The sequence below is a fragment of the Cottoperca gobio genome, chromosome 15, assembly GCF_900634415.1.
Source record: "Cottoperca gobio chromosome 15, fCotGob3.1, whole genome shotgun sequence".
Classification (NCBI taxonomy): domain Eukaryota; kingdom Metazoa; phylum Chordata; class Actinopteri; order Perciformes; family Bovichtidae; genus Cottoperca; species Cottoperca gobio.
In genome coordinates this window covers 13,815,970-13,835,444 of record NC_041369.1, presented here as the reverse complement: position 1 = coordinate 13,835,444, position 19,475 = coordinate 13,815,970, and the positions used below count along the sequence as shown (strand labels likewise).

The window sequence follows — 19,475 nt, the reverse complement described above, 5'->3', positions numbered from 1 at the left end:
ACATTTCAATTGTTTTAGATGTTGATAACACATTTTCTGCAAGACTGAACTAGAAAGTACAAATTATCTTTTCTATATTTGACCATATTGTATTACATTTGGAAAGACTGGGATATTTTTTGAAGCAGAATAATGATTTTAGTTAGCCTGAAACATGAATATATTTGTATACTGTTAATCATTAGAGTATTTTAGTCTATACGGCAGACACTGAGATTTAATGGTGTAAAGGTCATGGAAAGTAAAGGTTAACAGCTAAAATAATAACACTAGTTACCCCACTAGTTAAGCAAGTATAGATAAAGTGTCAGCAGAATGTGTTGTTATCGGGAGTATTTAAAAACAGTCAAAAGTAGGGGAGCATTTGAAGAAAAATGTAACTGCTGGGGCACAGTGGCAACAGATGTTAAATTCTCATTGTTTAAAACTTGGTTTAATTCATTTCTGACTCGCTCAGCACATCACTGTAACTTTATTTGTATTCTCTGGGCCTCCTTTCAGATAGGCAATGTTTTCTTTAGCCCTACGCGTCAAACTCGATCATTGTACCTTAGGTAAACTGAAGGTCATCATAACAAACAGACAATTGTATTCTTGTGTTTGACTAACACCTGCAACAGTCTGAATTATGTACACCTCCTTTCTCTTCTCACTGACCTTTTGGGACAATGGTGTCAACTTTGAAAAATAAGGAAAATGTATAAACTAAGAGGTGTGACATTTGTAATTCAGTCACTCCATAGACCGACTCGGGTTTGCTGTACTGTGTTGATTCTTCAGTAAACTCTTATTCTATTGAAACTCCTTTGACTGTTGATTTTTGAAAGCAATAAAGAAGTATTGTTATAGTGTGGTGAAGATCCTGAAGACATCCGGCCCCAGCGTCAGGGATTTTCTCCCACAAGACGTTGCCAGCTATTATTAACACATAATATCATTATTACTAGTACCTTAACATAAAGCGTTAGTAGAGTAGACAACAAAAGCAACAAAGAATTTTGTTAACATGTAAACAAAGTTTATTTTATGTTTGGCTACAGCCATAAAAAAATACTTTTTATCATTAAAAAAATATTTTCCCAAAAGGGGAATTTAATAAAATTATAACAATAAATCAACAAACAAGACAATGTGTCAACGGGAATTATTTACAAAAGCAATTTAACAACTTTTTCACAGAACAGATTTTGACATGTCACAGCAATAAAAGCACAGGTGTAAAAAGTGAAATTAGTTATGGCTGAATTCAATTGAGCTTCTTCAGTTTAAGTCACATTATTGTGAGTTATTGGGACATTTAAATAGAACAGAGATATTGTTCATTTTATTGGCGACACCTTAGAATTGAATCAATACTGTAAACAGCCTGCTGTGAAAAAGGCCTACTGCAGTTTTATAATAATTACTGTAGGTAACGAAACAATAACGGCTGTGGAACCGGTCTCAACCAGATTCAGTCTCCACCTCAGCGCGCTCTATGTTTCCAGCCTCTATTTGCTCGTGTACTGGAGGCTCCATCTCTGACATCTCTCCGTTAAACTCCCCATTAACTGTCATGGTTGCTTCCTCTGTTTCTTTTGTGTCATCCATTGCACAGTCTCCCTCCATTTCTTCTGGCATCATGTCGTCCCCAGTCTTGTTTGTGTAATCCACTGTATCTTCTCCATCTTCCTTCTCAGAAACCGTTATAACCCCTTTGGTTTCATTGGTTTTCTCTTCATCATCCTCCTCCTCCATCACAGGTCTTTCTCCATCATCACTGATGTCCATCTCCAGCTCATCTTGGCTGCTCGTCAATGTATCCACAGGCAAAGGCTGCCAATAATCATATAACTTGCCCTAAAGGAGGAAAATACAGAATTTTAAATCAGAATTATACAATTGTTTGACTTTTTTGGAGGACTCTTACAACAATGTAATTTTAACGGACTACTAATTTAAAATATTCATATGTCTGTATAAGACTACTGTACATGGAGAGGTCTGGTCCTCTGAAGGAGCATCTGCCACTTGGTGTAGATCCTGGCCACCAGGTCCTTTACCTGGAGGGGGAGGAGGAAAGTAGACCTTGTCAAATACATCTTAGTTTTAATGATTGGCTTGCAATCTAAATTTGGAAGTCTCCGAAGGCAAAGTTACTAATTTGTAATTGCAATATAAATGTAAAACTAATTGATTGGATGGAGTTAAGGTCAATACTCTCCCCGGGGTTGTATTCGGTCTTCCATTCTTTTACAAAAATGTAGCAAAACCATACATAACTAGAGTCTCTTTTATCCTTATAGCCATTACAATGCAAAATCTGTAAATGAAAGCATTCAGAAATGGCAAACCTCTATCAAGAGTGTCCAACTTTTAAATTGTGTTGTCGAAAAATTTTGTACTGCCTCTGGATCTACATCAAAATACACAGCTGATTCACACAAATACCTGAAGTTCTTTTTGAAATCAAACTCACCTTGCTCCGGTAAAGACATTTCTCACTCTCTCTGATGTCACACTTGACATGCGTTTCCAACTCGGAGCACAGAAACAGCAGCTGCTTCTGAGAGCCAGAAGAAAAAGGCAATGCTACATTAACACACAATCTGCAGACATTAAAAAAACAACACAATAAATCACCTGATTGATAACCAGTGGCCCAACACTTGAGACCAGAAGAAAAAAAGGAAAATCATTTTAAGTCATACCTTTTGATGAGCTGGGAAGAACTGGAAATTGGAAGCTTCATTTGCCAAGGTCAGAAGGCTGTAGCAGAGGTAGTAGGTCTGAGACACAAGATAAGTGGAAAGAAACTTTCAATACACAAATGTGCATGTTTAATCCACTCACAATCACATTCAGTTAAGATTCTGTGATTATAAGACTATTTTACTTACACATAATAATAAAAACAAACTTAACATTAAAAACAAGATGAGAAAATCTAAAATTCATTTTTAGGTGGGAACATTTTGAAGTTTAATTCATATGCTCACCTGTTGGTCCAGGATGGCCATGTCCTCATCTCTCCGACTCCTGCTGGAGGAGCTCAGCATGCCTCGGAGAAGGGTGGAGGGTTGCATACGGGGCAGGTACGTCCTCAGTTCCGAGAGCTAAGCATGGCAGAGAACACGAAGGGGACAACTATAGATTCCTTGAGACGTTCGTTACATTGCGATAGTCATTTCACAACTGTTTTTAGCTGCTCTAGGGATCTAAGGGAAACGTTATGGGTTTAGGCTACACACCGAACCGAATTACCTGAAACTCTTTTTCTGTAGGTCTGTAAGTGCAATTTCCGTCCAACAGTTTAGAGATCATAGACAGGCTCAGATGTCGACGCAGTTGCCTATATCAACAAAAATGAAAACTTTTAATGTGCAGTACAATAAAATCAAATATCGGAAAAATAATAAAATAAAAGACTAATTGTGTGGGGAAAATGGAGACGATTAGACCAGAGAAAAAAAGCTAAATGCACTCACTTTCCACGCGTGCTGTCAGGCAGCAGTTGAACTAGCAGGCACATGTTGTGGTGGTCATCTGTCAGATCAGTAAGGGCCAGACAGATTCTGGCAAGCTGAAAACATTTTAGATAATAAATAATTAACATAAAAAAATATATTAATGTTATTATAAATTAAAGGTAAACAGGGTCAACATTTTAGCCAGTGGATTTCCATGAATGTTCCATGCCTTTAAACCAATGTATCATGAAAAGTACATACAATTTATACATTTACATTGTAGAAATTGGCGATAACTCATTATTATCGTTTCAACTGTACATATTCAGAAATTGTAAAAATATTCCTATTCATTTATTTTTTTCCCCCAAAACTTTTCCAAGCCTTGAAAATGCAAATTTCATGACTTTTAAGGATATCGAGGCCTGCATGTACTGACCATGCTATCCCAGTCCCTGATGTTGTTCACAATCTTGTACTGTAGAGGGTACAGTTCCACATTGGACTGGAGGATGAGCCATGGGTCCAGGCCCACCCTTCCCACCACAGTCAGCAGCAACAGCAGCTCGTCGTCGCTGTATGCCCGTGGACAGAGGCCCATACAGTAAGACAGGTACTGCAGACGAGAACACAGGAGAAACAACAAAGCAGTGAAGGATCTGACTGTAGAAGTTGTGCTTTGTCTGCCAAACTCTCTCTCACAGACACAACAACAACGTGTTCCTATCAGACATCTGGTCCCCTTGTGTGGCTCACCTTCAAGATGTTGTTGCAGTTGTGTTCAGGGAAGGGGCTCTGTTCCTTGATACTTGATGGACTCTCACTTTTGATATAAATGTCCTCCCTATACAAACACACACACACACATATATTAAACTGCATGAAATGAAAGAAAACTATTTTTTACAACTTTCACCTTATAGCTTAAAGGGCCTACGAAATGATAAACATGAATTTCTACTGATAGTGAATGCTATCTGTGGTGTAAAATTATGTGTTATTTAAGACACTATGCCCGCAGTATTTAATAAATCACGATTTAGTATGTCGACCACCGATGTTGACATTGCCGCTACCGGAAACACCCGACGCCGTTCTGACGTCACAAGTAGAACACAGTCCACCAGTTGAATACACAGACAGCACGGCAGACGTGGCGATGTCGGACTCTGGCTCGGATATATCGACAGAATCGAGTGACAGTAAGTCATCAATAGACTCGTTGAACCTTCAAGAAGAGGAGTTTATTGAAGAGGATGCCGGTCTCGTGGATTTAGATCATGCGGGCGAGTTTAACGTGGTGGAAACAGAGCAGCGCGAGACACAGTGTTCAAGATGGAGACACAGACGGGAGCGGACAGGTGGATGATGGTGACGGTGATCCTGGATTTGGCAGAGATCCTGTGCGACAACAGAACACAGACAGGTATATACATTTGACTATAGTTCATAGAACTTATCAATATATAGTAAATACATCATAATAAAACGTAAAATTATCCTCGATCGTAAATAGATCGAAAGCTATCCTATATCGAGTCGATAGCTTGGTTTCCTTGAATAGTTTCCCTAAAAGACGACCTGCAGAGCTACGTGAAGAGCAGGTCGACCAAATGGAAAAAAAACTAAATGAACAGAACACCGCACTAGCTGTTAGTGTTGTTGCATAGCAACCACCTCGCACTATGTTTTGTGCAGAAGGCAACGGAGGGACTATTTTATTTTGAACATCATTATTTAATAATAAAAACTAATTAAATTGGAGTGTGTATTTTTCTTTCATATTGCCACACATGGTCATGGTTATAAAAGCAATAGCTCACTTCAGACCGTGGTATATGGTCGGGCCGAACCACGGCCCTTAACTGTGATATAATGACCATATACCACGGCCTGTCAGTGAGCTATTGCTTAAATATATATAGACGTCACTATAGCCTATAGTAGCCGGAACACTTACCAGATGTTCATGGAAGTTACGATGTCGTAACTTTACGAGACTTACGTGAAACAAGTTGCTACTAGATAGAGCCGACCTCCGTACAACGTAACAGGCTAATGAGCTGCTTTACGAGCCTGTCGTCAAACACAGGCCTATAAATAGTATGACATTAAGATTGGCCTTTTTTCTGGATATTGCATATTGTGTACATGTCCTTACCACTCTTCCTTTGTACATTTAGGTGTACATGTGAAAACTGTATAATTATGGAAGCAATTGAAGAAGCTGCTGCCAAGAAAATTAATATGAGGGACATGGTGCAAACATAACCTGCATAACAGATCACACAGGATTCAAATCAAAGTGTCTGGCAGTTTGGGTGTTGCAGACAGGCCTACCACAGGTATTTGAAGAGGGACAGACAACAAGCAGGTGATCAGCCAGCCATGTAAACTCGTTACATACAGTAGGCCTAGACCGATTATGGCTTTATGCTTGAAACAATAAATACAGTAAACAAGTAGCACAGCTTACCTTTGCTCTCTCCCTTCTGGCGAATGCATTTCGTCGTCTCTTTGGTGGAGGACTCTGCACCGGCGGACGTGTTTGAATCGGCGTACTGGCTTGTGCTGGCTGGGGTCTCGGCAGTATTGTAGGCACAGCATCTGCATTCAGTTTTAAATTCTTTTTGAATCTCATTTCCTTGGCGAGCAGTGTGTTCGAAACACGATCTCTCAAAGTGCTGCCCACAAATCGTCGGTTTCATTGACGCACTTCTCTTGTCCATAAACGCGACATTTTATCATGTTTTGGCCGCAGAAAGCTAGATTTGGAGTCGGCCCCACATCCCCATACAACACATTGCTTCACAATTGTCCTTGGCGATCGATTGTTGTCCGTTCTTTCTCGTAATAATTGACAGCAGTCTTTGCTGGACGCTTCAACGCAGACGAACACTGGCGGCGGCTGTGTTCCACTTGTGACGTCATCGCCCGAACATTGCCGAAGTGAATGCTCTCAGCGCAGCGATCGATTGTTGTTAGCGGAAGTCATTTTTATGCTGTTATGATTGTGATTTATTACGAATACATCAATAATAAAAATATATGGCACATTTCACAATAGATATGCACCCTCTATCATATAGCAAGCCCAATAACTGACGTAATATCATTTCGTAGGCCCTTTAAGCAGGAAACAAGGAAATTAATGAGCAATTCTACAAACAGGAACGCTACTTACAGCAAATCTCCCTCTGTGAATGGAGGCTGTAGATTCTCAAAAGGAAAGAGAGTAACAAACGCAACTCCCATATTCATCAGGACCAGCGCCACATCGGCCAAACTGGGCACCCACACTTTAAACAGCTGGCTTCCGTTTTTGACTGAGGAAGCACACACAGAAAATAAATAAGTCAATATGTCCAAACAATAGTGTGTGAATACCAACAGCTTGGGATGGGGTGGCACTGACCGATCTCATAAGCAGCCGTGCAGGCAATGTCACAGAGGGTCTGTAGTATCTTTTCAGATAACATCCTTTCACGATGGACTGACATCATCTGACAAGATCAACAAAAAAATGACTAAGTTTAGACATTTGGGCAGAAACCACTATTGACATGCGACAGATGTGTTTGGGGCCTACCTTGAATAGAAAACGGGTAACCTGAGTTGGACAGGGTGAGCGACAGTCGTAAGCTTCCTGGAACAATCCAATATTTACATGCAAGCTCAGTTGAGCAGGGCTGGACCTGTGAAACATAAGTGGAGAGAGAAAGAGAAAGCAAAACTAAGTTTAAAGCTTTGCTAGTGGTCAATATAGGCCACAATGTTTACTGCATCACACAGTATAAAGTGCTGGGGGTTTTATCTTTCCAGTGGTTTGGCTAAAAATGTAGTTTGTTCTGATGGTGGCCAAAGGGAGAGCCATTTAAATTAAAAGGTCCAACCCCTTGAAGGCATTTATGTGCTATCATCTGAGTAGATTATGAGATATGTTCCATATATTGGCCTTAGGGTTGTGCAAGAGGAAAGCTATAGCAGTGTCCAAAACAGAAAAAGGCAATTCTCTGGGAAGCATGAATGTGCAGCATCAATTTGATGATTTTGATATTATACATTGACATGGATGGGATGAAAGGTCATAGGTACATTAAAAAATTATCAAGAATAATGGCCATGGGAAAATTATTACCGTTATCAAATTTCATGGTAATCTAGTCTTCGATTATTGAGACATGTTGCTCTGAAACCTTCATGTGTATATCCACACACAAACATAACTCACCAAAGAATCGTTTTCTGGGCTGTCCCCTGTGGATTGACCATGCATCGTCTGAGCTGCAGCACATCTTGGTCGAAGATCCGGCCAAATCTCTCCAGGTTGAACACAGTTTCACCTGGAGGCACTTCCCTGATTGCATTGGACATCAAAGAGTAGCGTTGCAAGAATTCCCTAGAAAATAATTTACATGAAAATGCAGATTAGAGTTAGCTACTGTGCAAGGACTGTGTCCCAGTGTAAAGGTGCAATTTGAACTTCTGGAGGCTTTACTGTTGTTCAGTGGAGACTCCCGCCTCACGGTTCTCCTCAGCCTCCTCATATTCAGCTATTCTCAATAAGTCCTCTTTACATGCAGTAAGAAGTTGTGTTTCGATCTCTTTAGCTCTGATGGATAAAGATAATGTGGAAAATGTTAATTCCTCTCATATGCAGCTACTGTAGCTCAAATTAAAATGTAATGGGAGTGACATTTTCTTCATAATGTACCTTTTATTGGTGTTTATTTCCTTCAGCATTTGGTCAAGATTGTTCTTGTAGCTGCCTGACTTTGTGTTGGATGGCGTTGGCTGCTGTGGGAAACACAACCAACATCACTTACTGGTTTTACTGGTCCTTTAGCTCAGCAAGTTCATGATCATACATTCATAACTTTATGTACAATAAAGACAAGACATGTGAAGCTTACAGTTTTTGACTGGCAGCCGTGATGTGTAGGTGTACTAGGTTCTGAGAAGGCTCCTTTCTCTGGTGTATCAGGAGGCTTTGTAACCCGCTCCATCATCTCCTGAAGGGAAAGCAGCTGCTCCTCCTCACTGCTATGGGAGCTCTGGGTTAGATCCAAATCTAATGCAAAGCTCAGGCCTAGGTCTAGCTCCACATCTATGGGATCCTCTTCATTCATTGGTTTTCTACACCCTTCACTTGCCTGCCTCTCCAGTAGTGGCGTGTGAAAACAACGATATATAGAAGTTGTGGTGCCAGGCTCTAAAGCGCAGGGTCTGACATTGTTGGGGAGGAGCGATGTGCATTTCACATCAGATTTAACACTCTCATCCTTAAACTGCCTGCCAGAAGAAGTCATGGGGCTGTTTTTGAGTTCACTGGTTTTAGAGGAATTATATTTTAACTTTTCAAGTTTTACCCGCTCTAAAGTTATAGTCGGCAAGAAGATTTCTGGTTGATGTGCTGATGACAAGGCAGAGACTTTTGTATCCACTGAATGAGGAAAACTAGTTTTGCAACACGAGGATCGAGTAAGTGGAGTACTGGAGCTGGTCACAGAGCTGGATGAACAAGTTTTCTCTGAGGTGGTGGATTTGACCCTCTCCACCTTGGGCTTTGCAGTCTTATGTCCAGAGCCGACAACATAGGTCATGGGATCAGGGGTGAAGAGCTTATCTATATCATAAGGGATTGCAACTGGTCTTCGTGGGCGGGCAGGTTTGTTCCGTTCTACCGTGCGGCAACTCAGAGAACCTGAATTTGTTTTGGAAATGTTACCGTCCGACTTTCCGCTCTTCTCCGCGTGATCACTTTTGCTCAGGGTCTTTATTGGTAGGACTGAGGAACTACGGTGAAGTGTGACTAGAGTTGTGGCTGCCTACTTGAACATGAGGTGAGCTACCAGTGTCCTTCTGGGGAACCTCAGAGGACAACAAAAAGCTTGATTTATCCCATTTATCGTTATCCTCGCTTCTTTTCTTTAAACTTTCTTCATCTGCCTTTGAAGGTGATCTTAACTGTATAATCTCCAATGTTTGATTCTGGGTGGAATTTATATAGGCTTGCTTTGCCCCCATTGATGGTCTTCTATTTACACAAGTTTTGGGTGACAGTGATGCGCAGGATGACTGGGTGGGTTTAAATGCTGGTTCTGTGCACAGATGGTTATCTGTGGTTTTGGGTGACAGTTCCAAGACGGCTGACGGCTGAGACAGAAGGGAAGTGCTGACAGAGTCGCCAACAGTGGGTTTTGGTGTCTGTGCTTTGCTAGAGTTTATACCCGGAAGACACGGTTTCTTAGCACTGTCGTTACAGTCCTCAGAATCCCAGTGCCTCTTCTGAGATGAGCAATTCAAGTCCATTACTGGGAACAGAAAAAAAAGACAGACCAGTTACCCATATATGGCAATCTGTTACCAAGAGCAATATGTGGCAAGTACAAATAACAGCTTGCTCATATTTTTTCCCCAGGTATTTAGCAAAGTAAAGAGTACAAGTGTCCGAACATAGTAAGTCATTCCTGTGAATGTAAATGATAAGGACATTAAGGGACGTTTACGCAAGATTAAGGCTGACATTTCAATTAAAGATCTGACCTTGATGTTTAATCTGTTATGGTGGAATAGGGAGTGAACATATACAATTGCACTGAAGATCATCATTGTACTACTACTGCTAATGAGAAATGTCAATCCATTTAGATGTGCAAAACAAATTTCCAGTGCCATCTATTTTTATCACTCAAGTAAACAGATTTCACGTTACATACGGGTCAATTGCAAACAAACTACAAGATGGAAACATGTTTACAAATTCAGTGCCTGATATCCATTGTCCCTGTAGTGCCAACAAAATTACTAAAAGATTAATAATCTCAGCTTTATAAGTAAGAAGTGGAAATGTGTAAAATGGGCAGATTTACTTTGACAATATTACCTAGAATTGGGTTTCCACTTGAAGATGTTTGTTTACGTTGTTGGTCCTAAGAAAAGAAAAGAACAAATTGACTCTTTAAGAAGCAGGCTTCTTGTAGTGGAAAAACGGCAATAACAGCGTAACCATGCATCTCACACTATCAAAGACTGTGCTACATCTGGGTGAATAGTTTAAAAATAACTAGCGGTTCAATTTTAACACTGGCACATTTACAAGAGACAATCAGTTACATAAACACAGTACACTGACTAACTAAACACCATGGCAAATGTTATTTATCTTATTTAAACTCAATATCTATTACCAAAAACCCTAAACTTGAAGTTTCATTAAACATATGACAAATTTTACCTGGCAAGGGGTTACAGGGCTGTGGGGCCACTGGCTGTTCCCACAATGCTCCGAGTCTGAGGGGGGCAGCGGGCTAACTTCTTGAATTTCTCGGTTGTTGAATGATGGGGTCATATGAGGCCTGTGGAGCTCAATAGTATGTATGGAACCCATCATATCGCTGGTTTGAGCCTAACAATAACCACAAAAATTCAGCATCATGACTGCTTTACTGTTGTACAGGTCATAACCAAGAACAATCTTAGGCTACGTTCACATTACAGGGCTTAATGCTCAATTCTGATTTTTTTTCCCCTCCCTCAGACTGTTCACATTCATGTTTGAAGATACCCATATCCGACATCTTTGTGAATAAAAAAACGCAACAGTTATTCCAAAACTTTAGGGCTACATTCTCTGTCAGCGCCAAGATAAGGCAAGCTGTTACCGTCAGAAAGCATGTCACAGTCGTGCTCACAGCCGTGCTCACAGTGGTCCTGTGGCCAGTGATCGGATATGTATCGGAATTAGGATCACATGAGTTTCCGAAATCTGATTTTAAAAAATTGGATTTCTGTGTCCACTAGCAAAAAAATAAAAAAATAATTGGATTTGGCCAAAAACTAATTGTAACGTGAATGTAGCCTTGGTTTTATTAATGACATTAAAAAGAGAAAACAATACCTTGTTTGATTCTTGTCTTTCTGCTGTTACATTTTGACTTCCTGAGTTTGTCAAAGTGTCCCTGGATTCAGTCCCTTGATCTCTCCTGATGTGGGAAGGTGGAGAGCGGTTGCTTAAATCCTTTATAAATTGAGGAAATACAGGCTGAAAGCCACTTGGACACCTATTAGCTGTAGTACAAGTATTAGTTGGGCTGACTGCAGCAAACCCCGATGAGCAGTAAAACCCTGGAGGTTGATGGTGCTGGTGCTGCTGAGGACCCAGTCTGCCCCTCGGCATGAGATGGAACCTGTTCACTATGGAACTCATGTTCGTTGGGCTGCTTGGAACAAACCCTGATGAATGGATTGGTCCTGGAGAATGAAGAGGGGGCCATGGTGGACCCCCTCTGTCCCTGTGGTACGGTGCAGGGCTTTGAAATGGCAACATTCTCCTGGGAAATGGGTAAGAGGGGAGCTCAGAAGGCTTCATTGGAGTCTCCTGAAGAAAAGGTGTGAAATGTGGCCGGGGGCGCTGCTCGAACACAAGGTCATTCACTGAAAAACAGAAGAAACATTTGTGCATTATGGTCTTGCATATCCTAAAATATTTGGTGCCACTGAATGCTCAAGCGTGACATGTTGTCAGTCAGGGCCCATGACTCTATGGCTGTGGCTCCTGCATTAGTCAAGTGACATGTTTCCTTGTCATGCTGCCTGACATAAAGGGATTCTTCTAGGTACATCATTTTAACGGAAACAGTTCTTTAGGCAATGCATAAGAACCTGTCTTACTTAGAGCTGCAGGTTATTGCATTCACTGTTTGCCATGTCAAGACTTAACAGTGGTGGCTCAAGCACACCCAAATACATTTGCATCCACAACATTTTCAGTTAGGCAACATGCAAATCCAAACAACTTCTATCATTACAATCACCATGACAACATATCACATCACATAATTTCCATAACTACCCTGTTTATAAGGGATGTTTATAGGGTTGTTGTATCAGACAAAAATTAGTGTATGGTAGGTGTAACCAGTAAAAACAACTATGATAAAAACTAAACTGATAACTGTTTGCCTACCAGACATTATCACTACACAGTGAGTTAAAGTGCACCATGAAAAACAATTTCTTTAAGGCAAGCATCACGGTGTCAACGTAGCTAAATACACTGTAATTGTATGAAACAGCAACTCTTGACGCTGCATATGCGACTGTTTGACCTACCTTTATTCCTCGGGGAATAGTATTCTGTAATAAGTGTTCTGCAAAAAAAGCCAGAAGAGGGGGAACTGATCATGGGATCAAGAAGATACAGAACCAATGTGTTGCAAAAACGACACACTTAGCACGAGTTGTCCTACAACAGCAATGTGTTGCAAAAACGACACACTTAGCACGAGTTGTCCTACAACAGCAATGTGTTGCAAAAACGACACACTTAGCACGAGTTGTCCTACAACAGCCAGAACAAGGAAGGCACCTGTTAGTCAACTTCTGCCAATCATTGAGCTACGTCGTGACAGCAGAAATATGTTGAAGCTTCAGGGGGGGAACTTGTGTCGCTTTTACATTATATTATTCATCAGCAGTACCACAAGCAATCACAAACAGACGGTTACTAAGTACTAAAAAGCTAAATATTTGCAGTGCTTATGCTGGCAATTTAAAAAATAGGTAGTTAACATTAGCAGGGTAACGTTAAGTGACATGAACAACGTGTTTACGTTGTGTAAATAATAAGGCAGTGTTATTAGTTAAGTCTGTACATAGTGCTTGGCAGTGGCTACGTACTTTAAGCGCCTACGGAACGGTCGTAATGACAGTACCTGGCTAACAAAATACAATGCAATATTAGCAAGTCGTTGTTTCAGGAAGTGCTGTGTTTAGCTAGCTAGCTAACGCGCTTTCAACTTAACAATGAAGTGCAAACAAAGTTAATTCTTACCGAGTATTTTCTTGATTTTCCGTTGCTTTTCTCATTTTGAGCATTAGTCCGACTGTCTATAACCACTGACAGCGACAATAACGGACTCAGAGCTCCAATGCTAAAAACATCTCATCAATGTGATCCTCTCCCGCCTGTTGCCAAATCGACCAACGTTACCCGAAATGCATTGTGGAACTTGGAGTCTAGCAGTATTCCAAGTTAAAGGTATATTGCGACAAAATGCACAGGTTCCAATTGCCACAGAAACAAATTGATATTGCTTTAAACTTTCGATTGAAAAATATTACTCATGGCTTTTTTGTGACCTTCGGCTTTTGGGTACAAAATATGGATGACTGTATATAGTCAGTGGTTGTTGTTCTCTTTCACTGACTGACCAGAGGAAAATATTTCACAGGTTATCTGTTTGGGAGTTGTTGCTTAAATACGTTTGAGAATAAAATGTTGAATAAACAAGCAACTTTTATATTTTATGATTTATTTTGGTCAAGTTTCCCATTTGTTTGTTCAAGAGGGGTGGTAAGTATTTCTTTAAAAAGAGAGAAAAAAAGATTATTACATTTTTTAATAAGACTTTAATTATGCTGTTGACAAGTACTCAGATCTTGTACTTAAGAAAAAGTAGTAACACGACAGTGTCGAAATAGTTTAATTATTAAGTAAGTAAGTAAGTAAGTAAAACTCCTAACTACAAAAGTATTAACATCAAATAGATTTAAAATGACAAAATTAAAAACACTCATTATGCGGAATGGCTAACTTCAGAATAATACATATTATATAATATAATTGTATCATCATTATTAATGTGTTCATAGGTATAGGTGGAGATCATTTCAATTAGGCTACTTTATATGGTGCTGGGTAGCTTCATCTATAATAAATCATAATTTATGAATCGATTTTATTTTGTTTTAAATAAATGAGTGCCCACCCTGGTTCTAATCCAACCTGCTGCCCTTTTTTGCATGTTATCCCATCTCTCTCTCTCCTCCCCTTTCCTGTATATAGGCTGCTGTCATATCATCATGTCAAGGCAAAAAGAGCCAAATAATAATAATAATTATAATAATAATAATATCTGAATCTGTAAAGTAGATCAAATTAATGTAGTTAAGTAAAAAGTATAATATTTCACTCTGATATGTAGTGGATGGAGTACAAGTATAAAGTAACATATACACAAGTAATGTACAAGTATCTAAAAATGTTACTTTAGTACAGCACTTAACTGAATTGGTTACTTTCTACCACTGGCTGTTGAAATACAGGTGAGTAAGCTTGACAACAAATGGATCAGTTTAGAAAAAAATACCAAAACTTGGTCAGTATGTAACTATCAGTCAAGGCAAGTTTATAGTTTGACCACAAGCTAGACTTGATGTTAGAGTGTAACTCTTCCACAATGTGGAATGAACTGTATATGTGTGTCCGACAAGACAAGCAGAAGCAACAATGTTAGATTTGAAGCCTATATTTTTTACCATCAGAGATTTCGGGGTACATTTAACCAACACAGAGGAATTTAAATTTAAAAAAGAAAAATTACAATACTTTAAGACATAATGGGACATGTTTTTTGTTTTCATAAAATTAACATTCCTTCCCTCTGAGGCAGTGAGGACAGCTGTAGGCATTTACTGTAGGAAAAGAGCTGGAGGCACATAAATACAATGACAGCAAGGTGGACAAACCACGTAACAAAAATTAAGGTATACCTTTTATCTTCTGTTAATCATGCTTCAATGGTACTGTCTATAATCCAAATAATGGATTTATCACTTATACAAGGCAATACTGATAGCAATGCAGAGTTTGGCACCGTTAAAATTGGACCAAATTAATTAAACACAAAAGAAAATTCAAATTGTCAGACTCAACACAGACAGCAACAAAGGACACGGCACCAATAAGATTCACAGACAAAGAAATGGACTGTTTAGTTGTCAAACTGTCCTATCCGGCTCTCAAGAGATTGCAAACTTCCCTTTATCGATCAATGAAATGCTTTGAAAAGTGAGATAGGAAATATGTTATCATTAGCAGTGTTGCCTTTCATTTAAAGAAATCTCATCAAGTCTTTTTTTAAATCAAATTATAATAGACTACGATATCACACTACTTTAAGCCTCGTGTGTAGCAAGAAAACATCACTTATTTTATAACTGTGTGACACAGCCAGTATTTCATTATTTCTTCCGTTTTTGGTTTAATTACTATTTAACCTGACATTCAACATCCCTGCCTAGGACAAACAAAATACAAACTATATTACTCGTTTTAAATGGAAATGTTAAATGGAGATTTAGGAAAAAAAACTAATCTGAGGTCAGTTGTTAGGGACAACATACTCGTCACACACAGAGGGGACTTTGCTGTGTCTTTACTTCTTGGCCTTTCCTTGAGCTGCCACGGCCTCCATTGCTTTGCGTACGGTCTCCTCGTCTCCCAGGAACTGCATCGGCTTCACAGGCTTTAGGTTCTTGTCGAGCTCGTAGAGTATGGGGATGCCTGTTGGCAGGTTCAGCTCCATGATGGCTTCGTCAGACATTCCTACAGGTTGCAGCACATACAAACAGTTGCATACAGAAGTTAGTGAATTTGCACATTCTTGTTTTTCATTATAAACGTGTTATAACTTGATAAACACTTTATTATTAGGTACACATGCACGATCTAATGTAATTCAGTGCAACAGCTCTGCCATAAATTCTACCTTGACACATTTTATAATGTTCACTTTTTGTTGACATTGACCGAAAATGTAATGATACGTTTATAATTGAGGCTGTAGTAGTAGTGTACTGGACTACATTATATTGAGGAGTTTCTAATGTTTTGTCCTCTCTATTTATATACATGAGGGGAGCAGAATATTAGAAACACCTCCCAATATAACGCAGTACAGAACAACAACACCGCTAACTATGACCTCAATGCTAAACATATAATGGAATGAACACCTCTACGACAGTATCACAAAAACTGAACATTATAGGCATCATAAAAGTATTCATTATTCATATTATAATGCCACCGACCCTCCAGGTGCTTAACAATCCCCCTCAGACTGTTTCCATGGGCAGCGATGAGCACCCTCTTTCCTCGTTTGATCTGAGGGGCGATCTCCTCGTTCCAGAAGGGCAGCGCTCGTGCGATGGTGTCCTTAAGGCTCTCACAGGAAGGAAGTTGGTCCTCAGTCAAGTCTGAATAGCGACGATCCTGCAGGGAGGACAATCTCAATTTGTATAATATATAATAGGCCAGAATAGAGACAGCTACATTTTTTATCTATTTGTCTTTAATCCTTTTCTGTATAGACTTATTGTACACTTATTTGGGAATAGGAAGGGAACTAAATGCATTAAGTTAGAGTAAGTAAAAGTGTTATATCAAAGCAATATGGTTACATGCGTATTTGTCATTTGCAGGCATGAAAGAATCAGCTGACACTCTTCTTATAACACAATCAACATGTTGCTGACCACTTAACTTTGACAGCCACCATTAGCCAGCTTAGTTACTACATCTTAACTTCTGAAAACCTCGGTCCATGCAGAGTTCTGATTAGTTTGTTTCCACCTTGACTGAACTTTGAACTTGAACCGAGCAGACCTACTGTCATATATTAACTCCCCTTGGACATACTATTAGGTAACAACATTAGGGCACATGCTTCAAAACAGTGCGGGGCTGTATCTCCAGTGTGTGGTATATCTGTTAGATTTCATTTGAACAAACAGACCTGGAATCCACTATCTTCACTCTAAAACATTTGTCAGTTGTTTCTGCTGATTTCACTCATTCATTGTGACACAGCAGCTGATTATAGGGCCTGACAGAAGAGCCTCTAGTAATGCCACTTCTTTGTTATGCTTGTGTGTCGTTGGATGGTCAATATGTACGAAGCCATTTATTTCCTTATAGGCAAACAAATCTCTTGATTGTAAGCATGTATTGTAGTTATCATGTCTTACCTTGCTGATGATACTGTAGTAGGCATGGTCTGGGTCCATTGTGGGAGGTGGGATATCAAACGAGCGCCTCCAGATCTTTACTTGAGCCTCTCCGTGCTTGGCGGCTGTCTCTGCCTTGTTTAACCCTGTCAGGCCTCCGTAGTGTCGCTCATTCAGCCGCCAGGTCCGGTGTACAGGCACCCACATCTGGTCAATACCGTCCAGGACCAGCCACAGTGTCCTGGTGGCCCGCTTCAGCACAGAGGTGTAGCAAATGTCAAACTCAAAGCCGGCATCTGTAAATTTCAGAGAGTGCGGGACACTGGTGTTTAATGCATTTGGACTGCAATTGTTAAGAAAAAATTCCACTTTGATACTGTGACGCCGTCTTAGTTTTACTTTAGTTAGTTTTACCAATAAGACTGAAAGAAGGCATTCCCCCACAATGCCTTCTACGCACAACAAGTCTGCACTTGTTGCATCAAACATCACTTTTAAATGATACTATCTAAAGAGTCTCGAGCATAACTGAAAATACAAGATGTTTTGTGGCTACATTTAGGGCTACAAGTAATGACTGTTTTCATTATCTTTGTTTCACAGCCCTCAAAACTTAAGATATTTCATTTACTGTCATGTATAACAAAGAATAACTATCACAATTGGCTGGAACTGGAACCAGAGAATGTTTGGATTACTGAAACCATTAATAGATTTTCGAAATAGTTGCCGATTCATTTTCTTTCAATTAACCAAATGATTAATCAACTAATGGTTGCAGCTCTTGCTACATTGCAGTGTGGTTTAATGAAGCTACTTTCAGTGTATAGTAATGTGCCTATATGTCTCTTCTGTGATGTATTGCTTTACTGTTGCTGAAACAGAGCAAGTCAGATGCACGATGTCAATTTAAGAAAATTAACCACAAATGCAAGTTACTATATTTTTCAATTTGTGCAGGCTGTCCTGGGGTCAAAGTCCAGGAGGATTGCATTTATTAAAAAGGGATCCTGCTTTTTTTTAATGAGAAATTAATCTATTGTCATGTAATAGCACTAAACCAGAGAAGCATTATAAAGGCATTACTTCTGCACGTTTCCACATCTTCCACTTAATATTGACATGTTCAGGGGCAGTCGACGGTCTGATGCAGAGAGGCCATTGTGCAACCGGAGCCGTCCATTTGGCCCTACAGTATTTCAGAGACAGTACAATGGATGATGGCAGCAAATTTAACTAGTTCTTCCTCACCTTTCAGGGCCTGTCCACCTCTCTTTGCCTCCTTCTCCCCGGTTTCACTCAAATCTGCATCGAACCAGCCGCAGAAGCGATTCTCCTGGTTCCAGTTGCTCTCTCCGTGGCGAATCAACACTAATTTGTAGGCAGCCATGATTGACTATAATATGCCTGAATGAAAGTTAGTTAATTAAACAATTGTTTAATAACAGATGCTGAAGATGTTACATTTATAACTCCCCACTACAGAGAAGAAGACAGATCCACTCGATTGCTGTCAAACCTGTGAATTTTGTCCCGAGGATTGGTTACTTCCACACTTCCTGGTTTTCACATCCAATGAGATTTCGCTAAAGTACGTATCGTTCATTTCTCTACCAATGAGAGCGGTGGGCGTCAGCGGCAGGGCTGTTCCCTGACCTTCATACTGTACATTGCACTTTATTGACTTTTCATTGTGTTACACTATAAACCCCACATATATCTATCTATATTAAAAAATAAAACAATGCAATTAAGGAAGACAAATATCTAATCTATATATTAATTACAGCTGAGTATAGTTTCTCCTGTTATAATCCTACAGTGTACAATGTAGCTCAAATGTTTAATTTTGTTGCAAACTCACATCTAAGCTTAAATAATGCACCTGACAGAGGGACATTTAGACTTTTCTTTATTCCCTAATGACCCCTCGAGGGAGTATACATTATATAATTATACATTTAGGAAGATAAAAGTTTGAGGAAAGGGTCCTTTAAGCTAAGAACCCAGGGTCCTATGGACATCTTAGCCAATTGTTGCGTTTCCTCATTTTAATCTGCAAGTGGTAAACTTGACCAGCAAAAGATTTGACCACAACTGTTGTTGTTACTTTTATAGCCCAGTAACTACAATCATTTTAAAGCACCAAAATGAAAAATGACTCAGAGCAGCACCATGTGACTTGTCACGTTATGTATCTTTAGGGATTTAATTAAGAAATAAAGATTTGAG

The 19,475-nt window shown here is 39.6% G+C and overlaps 2 protein-coding genes across 2 annotated transcripts; both read right to left on the bottom strand.

The window, feature by feature from the left end:
* Nucleotides 1-1,001: 1,001 nt before the first annotated feature.
* On the bottom strand, nt 1,002-13,440 carry slf2 (SMC5/6 complex localization factor 2). The gene is given in 22 exon segments (XM_029450462.1): nt 1,002-1,839; nt 1,974-2,042; nt 2,459-2,545; nt 2,691-2,768; nt 2,979-3,095; nt 3,244-3,331; nt 3,468-3,562; nt 3,889-4,065; nt 4,206-4,293; nt 6,634-6,775; nt 6,865-6,952; nt 7,039-7,144; nt 7,681-7,848; nt 7,948-8,061; nt 8,164-8,246; nt 8,363-9,253; nt 9,255-9,763; nt 10,336-10,381; nt 10,687-10,857; nt 11,350-11,885; nt 12,564-12,601; nt 13,285-13,440. Coding segments are annotated over 22 exon segments (4,131 nt in total). The 5' UTR covers nt 13,329-13,440; the 3' UTR covers nt 1,002-1,443.
* A 1,034-nt stretch (nt 13,441-14,474) lies between these two features.
* On the bottom strand, nt 14,475-18,785 carry LOC115020471 (phosphoglycerate mutase 1). Its single transcript, XM_029450522.1, has 4 exons — nt 18,495-18,785; nt 17,265-17,539; nt 16,329-16,509; nt 14,475-15,840 (listed from the first exon to the last, which is right to left on the bottom strand). The coding sequence occupies exons 1-4, from the start codon at nt 18,631-18,633 to the stop codon at nt 15,671-15,673; spliced, it is 765 nt and encodes a 254-aa protein (XP_029306382.1). The 5' UTR covers nt 18,634-18,785; the 3' UTR covers nt 14,475-15,670.
* Nucleotides 18,786-19,475: the final 690 nt, after the last annotated feature.

Coding starts and splice junctions, on each gene's coding strand:
- LOC115020471 (XM_029450522.1), bottom strand. CDS start 18,633: ATGGCTGCCTACAAATTAGTGTTGATTCGCCACGGAGAGAGCAACTGG. Junction 16,510..17,264: donor ACTACAGTATCATCAGCAAG/GTAAGACATGAT, acceptor TCCTCCCTGCAG/GATCGTCGCTATTCAGACTT. Junction 15,841..16,328: donor GATTGTTAAGCACCTGGAGG/GTCGGTGGCATT, acceptor TGCAACCTGTAG/GAATGTCTGACGAAGCCATC.